The sequence below is a fragment of the Mobula hypostoma genome, chromosome 20, assembly GCF_963921235.1.
Source record: "Mobula hypostoma chromosome 20, sMobHyp1.1, whole genome shotgun sequence".
Classification (NCBI taxonomy): domain Eukaryota; kingdom Metazoa; phylum Chordata; class Chondrichthyes; order Myliobatiformes; family Myliobatidae; genus Mobula; species Mobula hypostoma.
In genome coordinates this window covers 12,879,522-12,896,530 of record NC_086116.1, presented here as the reverse complement: position 1 = coordinate 12,896,530, position 17,009 = coordinate 12,879,522, and the positions used below count along the sequence as shown (strand labels likewise).

The 17,009-nt window shown below is 41.0% G+C and overlaps 1 protein-coding gene across 10 annotated transcripts in view; it reads left to right on the top strand.

Moving 5' to 3' along the window:
• Positions 1-11,439: 11,439 nt before the first annotated feature.
• Positions 11,440-17,009, top strand: part of plekha5 (pleckstrin homology domain containing, family A member 5) — a 299,971-nt gene continuing 294,401 nt past the window's right edge. For 3 of the 10 annotated variants that reach the window (XR_010021087.1, XM_063072410.1, XM_063072411.1), the window contains exons 1-3: positions 11,440-11,729; positions 11,847-11,923; positions 12,957-13,014. Coding sequence is in view for 9 of the 10 variants with exons in the window: in XM_063072410.1 (XP_062928480.1) it covers positions 11,644-11,729; positions 11,847-11,923; positions 12,957-13,014 (221 nt within the window). In the remaining variant the exon portion in view is untranslated. The remainder of the gene's footprint in view (positions 11,730-11,846; positions 11,924-12,956; positions 13,015-17,009) is intronic. The other 7 variants (XM_063072405.1, XM_063072403.1, XM_063072408.1 and 4 more) reach the window with 5 other exon arrangements.

Genomic DNA, 17,009 nt, shown 5'->3' with positions numbered 1-17,009 from the left:
TGCAAAAGGGACTATTCCACATTCCCCACAGGGAGACAAACAACGCTTCAACCTGAACAGGTCCCCACAATTACATCTTTGAGTTGAAAATAGTGAGGGAAGTTAAAGATGAAGTTGGTCAAAAGGTGAAATAGTTCAACCAAATGAATGAGGGTGGAGGAAACAAGTATTCGGTAAGAATGTGAGAGCAAGACTGGTGGAGCACAAATGTCCAAGAAAATGGTAAGGCTGGAAGATATGGTAGTGATCGAGAGGAGACAAATGATTTCAAGCTTGGACAAAGATTTTGAAAGCACTGTTTAATGTAAGCCAATGTTTGTTCAAAATAGCAAAGAAGAACAGAGTTTGGTACAAGTTAGGTTGAGGCAGTATTGTTTTGGATGATCTCAGCTTCACAGGGGTTTAACTGAAGGAAGTTGGGTTGGGTGGGTGGGGTGGTGGGAATGTCAATGTATTGAAACTGTCAAGGTTTCAAGGAATGGATGCTATCATTGGATGAGTTGATTTAGGCTGGTGTCACATGGGATAGAAATAAGTTAATCAGCCACACGCACTCACAGCATCATGCTCAACACCAAGATGACTTTCTTAGTGTGAATCATCTCCATCCTTTGAAACATTAAACATTTTCATCCCAAGTTCATCTGCTGCTGAAATTCAGCCTCAGAACTTGTCACCTCCAGGGCCAGCAATTAAAAGGTGCTCTCCAGATTCAACCACCCTCAAGTTGTACAAATTTAAATTTGTTCACATTCTATTGATCATGTTCCATTGACACTTACTCCTGCTCTAGCTGACCTACATATGTTTCACCCAGCAATCAGCAACCTAAAATAATTGTCTATTCATTCCTTCCAAGTCTCACTCATCCTTAATACTAAAATCTTCCTGGAAGGATTTCTGTCTTCCTTTGTCCCATTATTGATAGTTGTGCATTCTATGCTGAGACCCCACTGCCTCCAATTACACAATTTCTATCAAAATCCACCTCCGATATAGCTTTCGGTTAAATTCTCTAATATTTGCTTCTGTATCTCCATGTTTATTTTTAAAATTCAAATTTATTGTGATGGTACTTTTATTTTCTTCTCAATCCATAAGACCTTAAGACAATAAGATATAGGAGCAGAATTAGGTCACTTATTCCACTGAGTCTTCTCCACCATTCCATTATGACTGACCCATTTTCCTCTCAGCTCCAATCTTCTGCCTTCTCCCCTTAACCTTTCATGCCCTGACTAATCAAGAATCTATCAACCTCTGCCTTAAATACACCCAATGACTTGGCCTCCACAGCTACAAATTGCAAATTCACCACTGCTCTAATTGAATATCGCTTTATTCTGAGGCTGTGTCTTCTGACTCCACCACCATAGGAAACATCCGCTCCACATCTATTCTTTTGAGGCCTTTCAATATTTGATATGTTTCATCTAGACCCTTCCCCCCATTCCTCTGAATTCCCATGAGTACAGGCGTAAAACCATCAAATGCTCCTCATATGATATGCCTTTTAATCCTTGAATCATTTTCATGAACTTGCTTTGAATCCTCTCCTATGTCAGCACATACTTTCTTAAATATAGCATCCAAAACTGCTCACAATACTCCAAGAGAGGCCTCACCAGTGCCTTATAAAGTAGAATAGCTGATCCCCAAATGGGCTCAAACACAAGCTGCTCTAAAAAGCCATCTTGTAGGCGTTCTACAAATTCCCCCTCTTGGGATCCAGCACCGATCTGATTTTCTCGATCTACCTGTATATTGAAACCCCCCATGACTCTCGCAACATTGCCCTTTTGACATACATTTTCTTTCTCCCGTTGTAATTTGTAGGCCACATCTTTGCTACTGTTCGGAGGCCTGTGTATAACTCCCATCAAGGTCTTTTTACTCATGCAATTTCTTCGCTCTACCCACAACAATTCTACACCTTCTGATCCTATGTCATCTCTTTCTAAGGATTTGATTTCATTTTTTATGAAGAGAGCCATGCCAGCGCCTCTGCTTACCTGCCTGTCCTTTCGATACAATGTGTATCCTTGGATGTTAGTTTCCATCTATAATCACTCAGCCACGACTCAGTGATGCCCACATCATACACGACGATCCGTAACTATGCTCCAAATTCATCTATCTTATTCAGTATTTGTGCATCCGACTCTAATACCTTCAGTCCTGTATTCATCACCCTATTCAATTTTTCCACTTTACATTGCAACTGATCCAATTGATTGCAGTTTTGCCCTATCATTAACCTCTTCTTCTCCACAGTCTCACTACGTACTGCATCTACTTGTACACCACCTGCCTCATTCTCAGACCTAAAACACCAATTTCCATTCCAGCCAAATTAGTTTAAAATCTCCCCAACTGCTTTAGCAAACCTGCCCAAAAGAATATTGGTCTCCCTCAGGTTCAGGTGTAAACTGACCCGTTGTTCAGATCATATCTTTCACAGAGGACATCTCAATGAACTAGAAATCTGAACTCCTGCCCTCTGCACCAGTTCCTCAGCCACACATTTATCTGCCAGATGTTCCTATTCTTACCCTCTCTGGTGCATGGTACAGGCAGCAATCTAGGGATTACTACCCAGGAGGTCATGCTTTTCAGCTTTTTACATAGCACCCTAAAATCTCTCTTCAGGACCTACTCACCTTTCCTAACTATGTCATTGGTGCTAATATGTACCAAGATACCCCTCATCTACACATTAGGGGGGCATTTACAGTGGCCACTTAACTTCACAACCCACATTTTTGGGATGTGGGAGGAACCCCATATGATCACACCGAGAATATCCAAGTTCCACGTAGAGGTCAGGACTCAAGTTGGTTTATTCAAGTTAGTGTGATATACAGTATCGTGCCACTTAAAAGAATTCAAGAGAGAATTAAATGAGAGAGCAATAAATGGATTATATCTTGAAGTGAGTATCAAATGATCCAATATACCTTTTCAGCAGCAACTGCCATTTGTCCCTCCAAGAAATCCTGATTTGGCTGCTGATTGCCAGAAGGAATTGCACAGTTCAGGGCAAAGGCTGTCACAATCTAATTTCTCAAGGGGTCTGTAACAATGCATTAAGTTTTTGTTTGCATATGTCAGTCCAGGCACAGCTCCAAATATCTGCTGAACAGCCCCTACAATGTCGTGGGAAGTTCAGTTCCCTCGGAACATGTTTATGCATACTCAAGTCATACTGGATCCTTCGGCAGCTTTGCACTTATAAAATGGGTCACATAATAAAATCTCTTGGTTTTTGGATTTATTCTATACTGGTGCAATCTCCAATGAGATTGTGTAGTCTGAATCCAATTCCTGTTCAGTCAATAGTACTCAGAATAGGAATGAACTGCTGTGATCTCTGCAGATCTCTGTGGAGAAATGTATTTACTGGTTAAGTGATGCCATCCTATCAGTATTAGACTGAGAATTGACCAAGTTGCAGAACTGAAAGAAAATTGGGATTTTACCTTACATAAAATTAGGTACATAACTCTAAGGAAGTATTTTTCAATTTCCAATGAAATGTAAAATCCTAGATAATAAGAGAAATATTTTCTCTACAGATATTTTGCAATTGAATCAAACAGGACTTATTATTATATATCACCAACAAGAGAAAACCTGCAGATACTGGAAATCCAAGCAACACACACAAAATGCTGGAAGAACTTAGCAGGCCAGGCAGCATTCCTGGAGAAGAGTGCAGTTAACGTTTCAGGCCAAAACCCTTTGGCAGGATTTTCATTACATATTTTAACTTTTTTTTTTGCTATTTGCTATATTGCTTGATTATGCTCTGTACACTACTCCAATTGTTAACTCTGATCTTCCCTTCTATTCCTCTATCCCTAACAATGCTGCTTTCTATGGGTGAATTTCTTACACTGCTAGTAATGTAATGGGAGCTGCTGGCTGAAGCAATATTGCAATTCCCTGCACACCATAGCCTGTATGCACCTTTCTATTCAAGTTATTATATGATTAACTTCTTTGATTCAAGAGTATCGGATCATGTAACTCTTTTGTCATGTTTACTTTCACAGCCCCCTGAACCTGATCACTATTTTATTGAACAGAGAAAATGCTTAGCAAGTCAAGCAGCATTAGTGGAAGGAGAAATGATTGATGATTTTGGTCCTGGACCTATTAGCAGAACAGTTGTTTTTTTGATTCATTGAATCCACAGCCATTTCTTCTCTTAAATCTGTCAATTACCAAGACACTGCTCTGAGCTTGCACTCCCTCCATGGTTATGGATCGATAGTTGAAAGTGACTTACCTGTAAGAACCCTCAGCTTTTCTCGCTCATCTAGCGTGATATCACTTAGGGATTTTTTTTTCTGACAGGACTGCCTTTAACCAGTTAAATGTTTCAACAGAGAGTAGAATGTAAGGAAAGGTAACTCACTTTAGAGCAGCCCCACAGCGCACATTATTTAAAGAAAGAACTGCGTTTTCATAATGCTTTTCATCAGCTCAGGACACACCAAAGTGCTTTACAACCAAAGACTAATATTTGAAGTGTAAGAAATGTAACAACCAATTTGCCTGCATCATGATTATTGAGCTTATTCAGGGCAGGGAGGCAGTCAGCACTTGCTAAAGGATATACTTCAAAAGATCTCCTCTGCCAACACTGTGTGCTTGATGCCGTGTCCTTGACTCCATCACAGAACATACTATCTACCTGAACTCTATCCCAGCCTGAGAAGAGGTTCAAAAGGCTGACTGACAGTTCATAAACAACATAGCCTCTGCTGCAGTTGCTCTCCTACTGAAATGCTAAAGCATGGCAGGGAACTAATTCCTGACCTTGTCCCCTCATCTGGGAGTGGGTGAGCAAGGTTCTTGACTCACAGGTAAGCCATTTCCTGCCAGCTGCAGCAGCTCCCCCGGGGTTCATAATGGGAACAGCAATTCATTTGTGTAAGGAAATTGGCGTGCGCTATATGTCCTCCTCTACTTTGAAGAAGCCAAATGCAGTTTGAAGGACTGTTTTGCAAGATACCTTCATTGATGTCTGTCATTTTAATTCTGCATCCCATTCCTATCCTGACACATCTGTCTTTGGCCTCCTGAACTAAAGAGGAATACCACCTTATTTTCTGTCTAGGCACATTTCAGCCCTTGGGATTCAATACCAAATTTCACAATTTCAGATAGCTCTTTTTTTCTGTTATATTAGAACTGGATAGTTTTGCTGTTATCCATGTGCAATTTTACCTCTCTTTTTCTTTCTCTAAAGACACTACCTGATCTGCTTGGCATTTTCAACATTCTCCTTTTCAATTCAGTATTTAAAAGTAGTTCTGACCTGCATTTCACAGCTTTAACACACACGTCTGTTTGTGTTCTCTCTCTTTAATTTCCCTCAATAATCTATTTACCAGTTAGCTCTATGAACATTGGGAAAAATTGGAAGACCCTTGTCTAATTCTATGAGAAATAATCTGGGTTTTTTTGTCCCTCTACTATCCTTCTCGAAATATAAAACTAACTTGTTTTCTAATTTTCTGATGAGGGATTTTTGTCCTGACACATTAACATAACTTCGCTTTCCATAGATGGTCCCCAATCTGCAGTTTCCAGCATTTTGTTTTTATCTCAGATTTCCAGCATCTGCAGTTCTTTGTTCTTGTATTATTAATGATAATAGATGCAGAATGGGGCCATGCTTACAAATGTAGGTTTGTACCTGAAATTGATGTCAGACCAGGAAAAATTGCATGAATGGTAAAACAGAAGGTTCTTTTTTTCTGAATGCAAGTCACATGTGCAACAAGAAAAGTGAACTAATAGCACAAGTAGAAATAAATGGCCCTCTCAGAGAGTGATCACAGTTGGGAATTAAATATTCTGGAATACATAATATTGAAGCAACAGAAAAATGGCAAAGGGAATTGATTTAAAAATGAGGTAAAGGATTTTAGCTCTGAAAGTCAAATAGTAGAATCATTCTGGGTGGAGCTTAGAAACAAAAAGCAATAAACTTTGAAGGGTGTTGTATATTGGCTACCTGACAGAAATGATAGTTTAGGTCGTAGTATTAATCAGGAAATTGAAGGTGCACATAACAAAGTTAGTATAACAATCATGAGGTGGGGGGCTTTAGTTGACATAAAATCTGGCAAATCATATTAACATTAATAATATGCAGGATGAATCAAGGTACATTTAAGAGATAGTTTCTAGACAAGGAACCAATGAGGAAACAGACCCTTTTTTATTTCTTCTACTGTATAATAAGTAAGGGTTAATAGGTGATCAGGCAGCAAAGGGCCCTTGGAAGAGCTGTGATCATAACAGAATTTTGAATACCTGTTAATATTCAAAATTATCTGCTTCATTCTGATACCAAAGTCTTAAATCTGAATCAAGCATAAGGTATGAGTTTTCTATGGTAGATCTGGAAACTAAATTGGATGATATGAAAGAAATCCAAAAATGGATAACTTTTAAAAAATTAATACTTAGTATTATATTATATAAAAGGCAAAAATCCAATAAAGAAAGCAACTTTGCCTTGGCTATTAGAGAAATTATAGACAGTATTAGATAAAAAGAAAAGATTTCTAATGTGACCCAAGAAAGAAGTATGCCTGAGGACTGGAAAATTTAATAATTCAATAATTGAAAACTAATGCATTGATAAAGAAAGGGATATTAGAATATGAGAAACTTACAAACATACAGCGGTAAAGATGTAAAAGGTAGAACATCAGCTGAAGTTCATGTTGATCCTTTATGGACTGAGAGGGAAGAAATTACATTAGAAAGCAAAGAAATGGCACAGAAATTAAATCCGCTTTCATGGAAGAAAGTAGAGGAAATAATGGAGGAGAACTATTCTTGAGTAAGTGAGGAACACAGAGAGAGTAACATGAAGATAAAACAAGTATTGGAGAAACAAAAAGGAATTACAGACACTGAATCCCCTGATCTATTGATCTATACATCAAACATTTGAAGAGAAGGGTATAAAGAAAATGGGTGCACTGATCGTCATCCTTCAAAATTTAGTAGATTCTATAACAATTCCCACAAATGGGAGAGTAACAAATGTAATATCATTATTTCCCATTTTGTAAGAAAACAAGAAACTGACATCAGTACTATGGAAAATGCTGGAAAGATTAATAAAACATATTAATTGGACAGAATCAACATGCATTTACAAAAGGAAAATCATGTTTAACAAATCTGTTGGAAACATTTTAGGTTTCTACTAGCAAGATAAATGAGGGTAAAGCAGTTGATGTGGTGTATGTGGACTTTTAGAAGATCTTTGATAAGATACCACACAAGAACTAATTCAGTAAGCTGGCACACATGGGTACTGAGGGTTATTTGATGACGTGTATAATGTGTTTTGATTCATTTATAGACTGAAAAAAAGAGCAGGAATAAATGGGTTATATTTGGGTTTGAAGAATGTGATCATTGGAGTGCCATTGGGGTCAGTGCTGGGGCCACAGCTGTGCGTAGTCCAATGAGATGGATAAGAAGATCATATATATTGTATGCAACATTGACAATGATACAAAATACTGTGATAACGTGGGCAGAAAGGAGGATGGATAATAGCTTAAAGGGAATATAGACAAATTATATTAATGGACAAGGACACAAGAAATGAAGTATAAATGTGGAAAAAATATAAGACCATAATACATAGGAACAGAATTCGGCCCATCAAGGCTGCTCCGCAATTTCATCATGGTGGATTCATTATCCCTCTCAACCCCAATCTTCTGCCTTCTCCCCATAACCCTTGACATCCTTACTGAACAAGAACCTATCAGCCTCTGCTCTAAATATGCCCAATGACTTGGCCTTCACAGCCATCTATGTCAATGAACTCCACACATTTACCATCCTTTGGCTAAAGAAATTCCTCCTCAAGGTCATTCACTTTGGTAGGAAAAATACAAAGGGACATGAGAGATTAAGGGAATCCTTAAAAACACTTAATAGTGATGTGCAGGTTCAGCATATGTTAGCCTAATTGCAAGAGAATTTGCATATACTGCAATTTATTTATTTATTTTTCTTCTTCTACATTATGTCTTGCACTGAACTGCTGCTGCTAAGTTATCAAATTCATGTCACATGCCAGTGATAATAAACCTGATTCTGATTCTGAGAATTTGAGTATAAAGTGAGAGATGTCTTGCTCCAATCATATGGGTCCTGGTGAGACCAGACCTGGAACAATGCTTCCAGGTCTGGCCTCTCCAGCTAAGGAAGAATCTGCTTCCAGTAGACAGCAGGTTCACAGATTGATTCCAGGGATTGTGTGTTTATTATTGAAAAGAATTAAACACTTGGACCATACTCTACTCACAAACAAGAGAAAATCTGCAGATGCTGAAAATCCAAGCAACACACACAAAATGCTGGAGGAACTCAGCAGGCCAGGTAGCATCTATGGAAAAGAGTTGACGTTTTGGGCTGAGATCCTTCAGCATGACCATACTCTACTGAGTTTAAATGAATGAGAGGTGATCTCACTGAAGCATGCAAAATATTTCACTGAGCTTGACAGAGTAGATGCAGGGTTGATATTTCCCCTGGGTGGCGTTCAAGAACAAGTGGCAACAGTCTCAAAGTAAGAGATTGAACAGAACAAAAATGAGAAAACATTTTCTTACCCAAAGCATAGTGACATTTTTGAATTCTCACCCTGAGAGCTATGAAGGCTCAGTTGCTAGGTATTTTCAAAAGAGAGATTGATGGATTTTTAGGTATCGAGTGATATAGGATTCCACCGGGATTGTGGTGCTGTGGTGAAAGATCAGCAATAATCTGAGTGCCTATTCCTGCATCTATTTCTTGAATTCTAACACTTCATTCCAAAAGACAGCTCCTTTGATAGTGAATTACGCAGGCAGTGGACTGGACTGTCAGTCTCTGGATTGGTACTTGAACCTTCAACATTTGGACTTAGTGAGTGCTTCCGGCCGGAACATAGATAACACCAGATGACATATTAGATATTTAGGATTAGATATTAGGATTTAGGTGTTGCTATCATTGCAAGATCAGAGCTTGGTTTATGTGCAAGGTGAATGACCTTTGTATATGTACTAGAACTACGTGTCCTGTGTGACAATATAAAGCAAAGTGTGGTCATGCAAAAATGTTTACATTGCCAGATATAGTTGCATTGTCCTGAATAAATATGGCTAGTCACAATTCTGGGTGGCGAGGTAAAGATATATCTCTACCAAAGGAGGTGTACTGTGCTCCTTCCCTTCCCTAGGCTGCAGGTCACCCTTGGGCAAGGTGTAACACCTGCTTAGCCACCCGATCTGGATCACGAAGCCATGGGAGCAGATAGTGGATGGTCGTATGAGCAGCTGGAGCATATCACAAGTCCTGGCTATGCAACCACTGATGCCAGGCAGACAATTCCTGAAGAACATTGATAATGGCTGGAGTCACCCATCTTGTTAAGTCACTGCCCAGAAGAAAGCAATGGCAAACTACTTTGGTAGAAGAATTTGCCAAGAGCAATCATAGTCATGAGACCATGATTGCCTATGTCATACAACACTGTACATAAAGATGATGAGTCATAATTCCCTTTGCTTTATGTTATGTCATGTCTATATGTGGACAAATTTGCTTTCATTCTGTGTGTTATTGTACACACTATGCAAAGTCTTTATTTTTCATTCAACCACTCTTTTATGCACTTTATTTTTTTCCAAAACTCAGGAAAGAGGAAAAATAGCTGCAATATTTGTATTTGTCATCTGAATGCATTGTGTGTGGTTTGGTAACTTAGAGGAATCTCACCCACCTGAGTGCTCATTTGGTAAAATATATCCAAAGGTAGAACATCATAATCCTTCAAGATGTGTACAGCCGCTTAGAATCTGTGAGTTATTTCACTGTAGGGATCACCAAAACATTGTGCAGAAAATATACATCACACTTTGGAAGCATGTCCTAGACTTGTATAACAGCTGGTACCTGAGGCCATTTCATGCAGGGAATCCTCCAGCTAAAATGTATTATCCATTGTGAGCAAGTTAGGATCTCCCTGACAAAGATATAGACATTTGTGCCTGCAGTTCTGCACTCTTCATGAATCAATCTCTTTTACAATAACACACAGAATGAAGGCAAATTTGTCCATATATAAACATGACAGAGCTTAAAGCAAAGGGAGATGTATGTGAGTAGATGTTAGTTATCAAGTGTGGTCTGGGATTTTTTTATGGTTGACCCCAAGTACAGGTGTGTTTCTTCTAACAATGGGCAGAATTAACCCATAACAAGAATCTCCACTAAGGTGGGTGAACTTTAAGTGAGAGTTGATCTCAAACTTGAATAGATAGTGGAGAAGTCTTATGCATCCAGAGCACTGGAGTCTCTGAATAAAAAAAAATACAGACTATACGATGAATAACAATTACCTTGAGGAAGTACTTAACCCATAGAAGAAGTGAAACAACACATTTCATGTCATCTGAGTCAGTGATCATAAATCTGATTCTGAGGATTGCTAGTAAGAGGTATCTATAGATAAGAGGAATCCATAGTGCTTCCCTAAGAAAAGTTGGCTGTACATATGCTCAGAGTTAATGTTAAAAGATGATCTACACAAGACTAAATGCAAATAGGATAGGTGTTACCCCTCGGAGGTTGTGTTGCCAAATGTTGGGGGCACTTTAAGCTAGTGGCTACCTTTACGGAAGTTTCCTGCCCTTAGCTGGAGGCACAGTGGGTAGAAGTTTCTACAGATTGTCTTGCCCAGAGCTAGAGGCAGAGTAGTTAAAGATAACCCATAGGAGGTAGTCCTACCCTGAATTGGGGGCACAGTTGGTAGGGTTTCCAAAGTGACAATATCCTATTCATATGGTTTATCTCCTAGGGGTGGTCATACCCTGAACTAGGACTACCCTGATTGAGTGTCTTAGCCCAAAAATTTGACTATTCATTTTCTTCCCCAGATGCTGCCTCACCTGTTGAGTTCCTCCAGCATTTTGTGCAGGTTGATCCAAGTTTCTAGCATCTGCAGTCTCTCTTATATCTCTGGGACACACTGTGTTACTGTGGGAGGATGCCACAGGAGTTAGGGGCGAAGTGGGTAGAGTTAATCTATAGCAAGTTGTTCTGTACAGAGCTGGACCACAATTGCATGAGGGTTACCCACCAAAAGTGTGGCCTTACCTAAAGCTGATGGCACAATGTATAAAGGTTGCCTTCTGGCCAGAAAGAACAGAAGTTACCGAAAAGAAAGTGTCCGCCAGGACTGAGGGTTAACTTCAGTTCCGCGGGACTATACAGTATCTTGGCCAGCTCCAGGAGAGCGCCCTGACCCCAGGAGGGGGCAGTGAACGTGCCCCAGGTCGGCGCGGTCCATTGTTGTCCCGGCAACGCACCGCGGTCGCGAGCGCATGCAAGCACATAGCGAGTGCGAACCCGTTCCCCGTCCTATGCACCCCGCCCCCAGCTCGATCCGGAGGAATCTTCCCCCTCACCTCGGGCGCCTGCCCGGGCGACGCTCGTGCGCAGCGGTCACTACCTGGTCGGGGCGCGCGCCGGCCACTGGAGCGTGCGGACACGACGGGGAGGAGTCACAGGCGTCGGGAGTGCGCAGGGACCTCCCCGGCTCCAGATATGGCGGACTGCAAGTCCGAGTGGCTCCGGCTGCCGGGGTCCTGGTCTCACGGTGTTACCCGGGACGGGCGCGTCTTCTTCATCGAGTGAGTGCGGGGCGGAGCGGCGGGGAGGGGAGAGGAGAGAAGAGGAAGGGAGGGGGTGGCCGCCCCTTGAGTCTGCCATTGACCCGCGGTGTTTATATGTGTGTTTCTCTCCCCCAGTGAGGAAGCACAGCGAACAACCTGGCTGCATCCAGCGACAGGCGAGGCCGTCATCAGCGGGCACCGCAAGACGGCAGGTACGGAGAGCCCGTCCCGCCCTCGACACCTTTCTCTATTCCCAGCTGGGACCGTAGTGGGGGCGGGAAACCAGGTCGCCCAAAGTGCTGGGCTTGTTCTGACAAGGGACGCATGAGTGTGGGTCCTGATCGGGGGGCCCTTTTGGTGGGAGTGTGGGTCCTGATCAGGGAACCCTTGGGAGGGAGTGTAGGTCCTGATCAGGGGGCCTCTGGGTGGAAGTGTAGGTTCTGATCGGGGATCCCTGGGTGAGAGTGTGGGTTCTGATCGGGGATCCCTGGGTGAGAGTGTGGGTTCTGATCGGGGATCCCTGGGTGAGAGTGTGGGTTCTGATCGAGGTTCCCAGGGTGAGAGTGTAGGTTCTGATCTGGGATCCCTGGGTGAGAGTGTAGGTTCTGATCGAGGGCTCTTGTGTGGGAGTGTGACTCCTGTCTGGGGACCCCTGGGTGAGAGTGTAGGTTTTGATCAGGGATCCCTGGGATAGAGTATGGGTTCTGATTGGGGTCCCCTGGGTGATTGTGTGGCTCCTGGTCGGGGCTCCCTGGGTGAGAGTGTAGGTTCTGATCGGGGATCCCTGGGTGAGAGAGTGGGTTCTGATCGGGTACCCTGGGTAAGAGTGTGGCTCCTGGTCGGGGCCCTTTGTTGGATGTGGCACAAGAGTCTGCGGATACTGACTACCAGGATTAGGTGACAATGAGACCCTGGACCGGAACTCCCTGAATTGGGATGGATTTTGGGTGATTGCACCTTTCCCGCACCAGTTAGCGGTGGCTGAGTATGCGTACTCTGTCAGTGCGAGGTAGTCGTTTGTCTTCAGTTTGTTGTGCTTCCCAGAGCCCCACTAACCTGTCCTGAGCTCTAGGCGGGCGGTATATGTTGGTGAATGCTCTCGGCTCAACAGAATGTGGGAACACCGTGTATTTGTCCAGTTCTTTACCACGCTGCAGCTTTGTGCCTGAGTCAGGGTCAGTGGTGGGGAGGGGGTCAAAGGGATACTCATTGTTTGAGTTGCTAAGGCTTCCTATTTTCGGACAGATCTACCAACCGGTTGGGAAGAAGGATACACCTTCGAAGGGGCGAGGTATTACATTAAGTGAGTAAACCCAAGACTTATAATACAATGAGTAGATTCGTGCTGAATCTGATTACTAACTCTTGTGCGGCGCTCTGTTTCAAGTGCTGGTTAGCTGCGGATACCAATTTTCTTGCGTTAAATTCGAATTAAAGTTGCTCAATGTGGATTTCGCATTTTGCGTGGGGTGGGTGTGTCGCGCCTGTAGATTTCGACATAGGCTCCAGCGACGCTCTGATTAAAATGTTACGTCTGAACGTCATCCGAAATTTAAAAATGCTGTGAGTCGTTACCCTCTGCGAGGTTTCTCGTGTTTATTTACAAACGATGACGTGTCGGATTAGGATATTCTAATAGCAGAACGTAAAGAAAAGTTTTACCTGTTTCTTCCTTCGTTTTATTGGAATAAAATGACTGTAGTTTGAATCAGTGTACTTAAGGCAAAGTCCTTCCAGGAAAAGCTGATTAGCTGATATATTCGGGTTAGCTAGAAGACATGCACCTTGCTTAAAATCAAATAGATGCAATATTTTTCTTTTTTTTCTATCACGTTTATGACTACTTTTGAACATTGTAGCTGGATAGGCTAACAAGACAGTTCTAACAAGAGTGAAGTTCACAATAATTCTTGAACTACTTCTTCACCATTATTATGTTGTTACTATACGTTAAATTCAAAACTAAATGTGGCTGGCGGCAGTGCTTATTTCTGCCTTGAAGGTTGAACATTTTGAGACCCTGGTAAATGTTTCCATTATAATATTCGAAATTTTGTGTTTCTTTGTAGAACTCAGCATTGCTGTGTATTAGCAATGATTTGTAATGTGCTTGAAGTCTTAAGATCCTAAGTGTAGCCATCTAAAATTGTTTCTTTGTCATCAGTTAGTGCCTGTACCGGTGGGGTTAGATGAAGTGTGCTTTAGAATATATGGCAGAAGTTGTTTGTGCTAATGGCGCTGCAGATAGAATATCTGGCTATGGAAGTACACATAGAGTATGCTTCAGATCCTCAGCAGGTCAGGCAATATCAATGGAAAGAGAAAAAGAGTTAACAATTCAAGGCAAAGACTCATTGTCAGCCCTGACAATGTACGTGAAACATTATCTCTGTTTCTCATTCTAGAGATGCTGTCTGACCCACTGAGGGTTGACAGCATTATGTTTTTGCTTCAGATTTCCTGCGTCTGCAGTTTTTTTGATTTTCATGAAAGCACACTCCCTTGGTGAACTTATTCCTTTAGATACACTGCTTGCGTCCTTTTGTTCATGGAGGTTGTCACTTCCCTATCAGAAAAGTAATAGAGATTTAATGTGCTAATGTAGTTTTACAATGAACAATATGATGAGTGCAAGGTGAACCCATAATTGAAGGGTGGAAATCTGCATTATGATGGGTCTGCATACTGCTAAGATTTGCTGTGGATAATTTTGATCATTGTTCTTATGCATTCTGAACGTGTATGTAATTAATGTGCTACTTACACAGTAGAACAGCTTCATGTGGAAGTTTAAATATCACTACTTCCAAAATATGTTAAATTACAGTGTTTATTAGTTATTAGTTAAAATGTTAGAGGTTTATTAAGTTTAAATTTATGAAATGAAGGCAAAATATATTATGTTTGGAGGAAATGTATCAGATGATTTGTAATGGATTTCATTCACTCTTTCAGAACTACTAGTTAGCTGTTAATGGGAGATTGTAAAATAATATTCATTTCAAGAGCTGAAGTTCCATACATAATATTATCTGACAGACTGTGCCAATTTGAATGGACAGAAAGATGCAGTGAGAGCAATGAAACTCATTCTAGAAGGACTTATTTAGGATGTAAAATGTATTTTCATTGAATGGCTGATGGAAAGGTTAGAATATGAAGGAAACTCATGAATAAATTCAGAAAATGCTGGTGAATGCAGCAGCAGGCCAGGCTGGAAGGGTCCCAGCCCGAAACGTCGACTGTACCTCTTCCTATATATGCTGCCTGGCCTGCTGTGTTCACCAGCATTTTTTGTGTGTGTTGCTTGAATTTCCAGCAACTGCAGATTTCCTCGTGTCTGCGTTCATGAATAAACTGGTCATTTTGAGGTTGGGAGACTGATTACCCATGTGGTGCCACATGGTTTGGTTTAGGGATTCCAGCTGTTTACAATCTATATCAGTAATTTAAATGAGATGACCAAGAGCAACATATCCAAAACAGTTGCTTATATATGAGAGTATAGATTCTGGGGAGGACGAAGAGAGGCTTCAGGGGTCATAGAAAGGCTAGATATCAAGGTAAGCACACAGAGGATGGAACATAATGTTATGAAGTGTGTTATCATCTATTTCCTTTTTAAAGAGATTATTTTCTAAATATTGATAGATTAAATGATGGCCAGAGTGACAGGCGTGTCAGTAAAATTAATGTGCAGATATGACAAGCAAACGGAATATCACCTTTTATTTTTAAATATGTAAAGGCATCCGTTAGTCTTGCGAGATCATGGATCTGTGCCTGGAAAGTCTTCACTCTCCAGGGCGCAGGCCTGGGCAAGGTTGTATGGAAGACCAGCAGTTGCCCATGCTGCAAATCTCCCCTCTCCACGACACCGATGTTGTCCAAGGGAAGGGCATTAGGACCCATACAGCTTGGCAACAGTGTCGTCGCAGAGCACTATGTGATTAAGTGCCTTGCTCAAGGACACAACACGCTACCTCGGCTGGGGCTCGAACTCAGGACCTTCAGATCGCTAGTTGATTGCCTTAACCACTTGGCCATGTGCCCACACTTTTAAATATGAGTGCAGTCATAACTAATTGATATTATATAGGGTCCTAGTGAGATTTTACATGGAATATTATTTGATAGCATCTAATAACAAAGAATAGATATGCTTGCAGTAGAAGGAATACAGTGAGTCCTGGGAGGATAGATTAAAGCATAGGGCCTGTCTGGTTAGAGATAATGAGGAATGTTCTCAGTGTAACATACAAAATTATTCTTAACAGTGTAGTCCCACAAGCTGGGCTATTTGGTACAGGCTTGAAATGAGCATCATCAGTTCAGGATTGAGATTTTGGAGTTCTCTACCAAAGATCACTTTGGAGGCTTAGATACTAAGTATGTTTAAGACACATTAAGATTTGATTGGTATAGAAAAATGGATCTGTGATAAAAGACCAATCATAAGCTCATTTGGTGGAGTAGGGAGTAGGTGTAAGGGACCGAATACCCTCTGACTTCTGAGGCTTATGTTGTTTTGATCAAATGGGTAGGTTGAAGAAATATTGGAACATTTCTGGTGCACAAATACGTGGGGTGTATTGGTTGGTTAGGAATGAAAATAAATTTGCTGAGTGGTGTTTGTTTTTGCAGAGTTTTTAAATACCCGTAATTGTTGGGTCCTTAAGTATTCTGCATACTTGCATTAAGTGCTTTGCAGCAGAGTACCTCAGTTTTATTTCCCAGTACCTACAGTTGAAGTGTACATTAATTTAAATTAAGTAACAGGCTATAAAAGTTTTCAATGTAGTAAAGAAAATACAAAAGACCACCCTGAGTGTTGTTTCTATCAAATAACATCTCATCTCAACTGACCCCTATTTATTTCTCAGAATAATGGTAAGGCTATCTGTTCTAACAGCAATAATGAACAAAGACTGTAATTTCTAATGTACGCTTATATGTGATTAAATGCAAAATCTGGAAATTATAGTCTTGAGTTATCTGTTCCTCATTGCTCTGTAATGTTTCCTTTCAGATGGACCCGGCATTGAAATCTATGCCAGATCATGAATATGTTAAAATTATCCATTAAATATGGCAGAACAAAAATAGGCCATATGTATGAACTTTTAATATTATTCAGGCATTAATACTTCAGATAACTTATCTGTCCCTAAGACAATGTAATAGTCAGGTATGAGTGTCAGAACTTAAAATTCTTTTTCATCTAATTTTTCTTTCACAATCAACAGGAATTCTGCAGATGCTGGAAATTCAAGCAACACACATCAAAGTTGCTGGTGA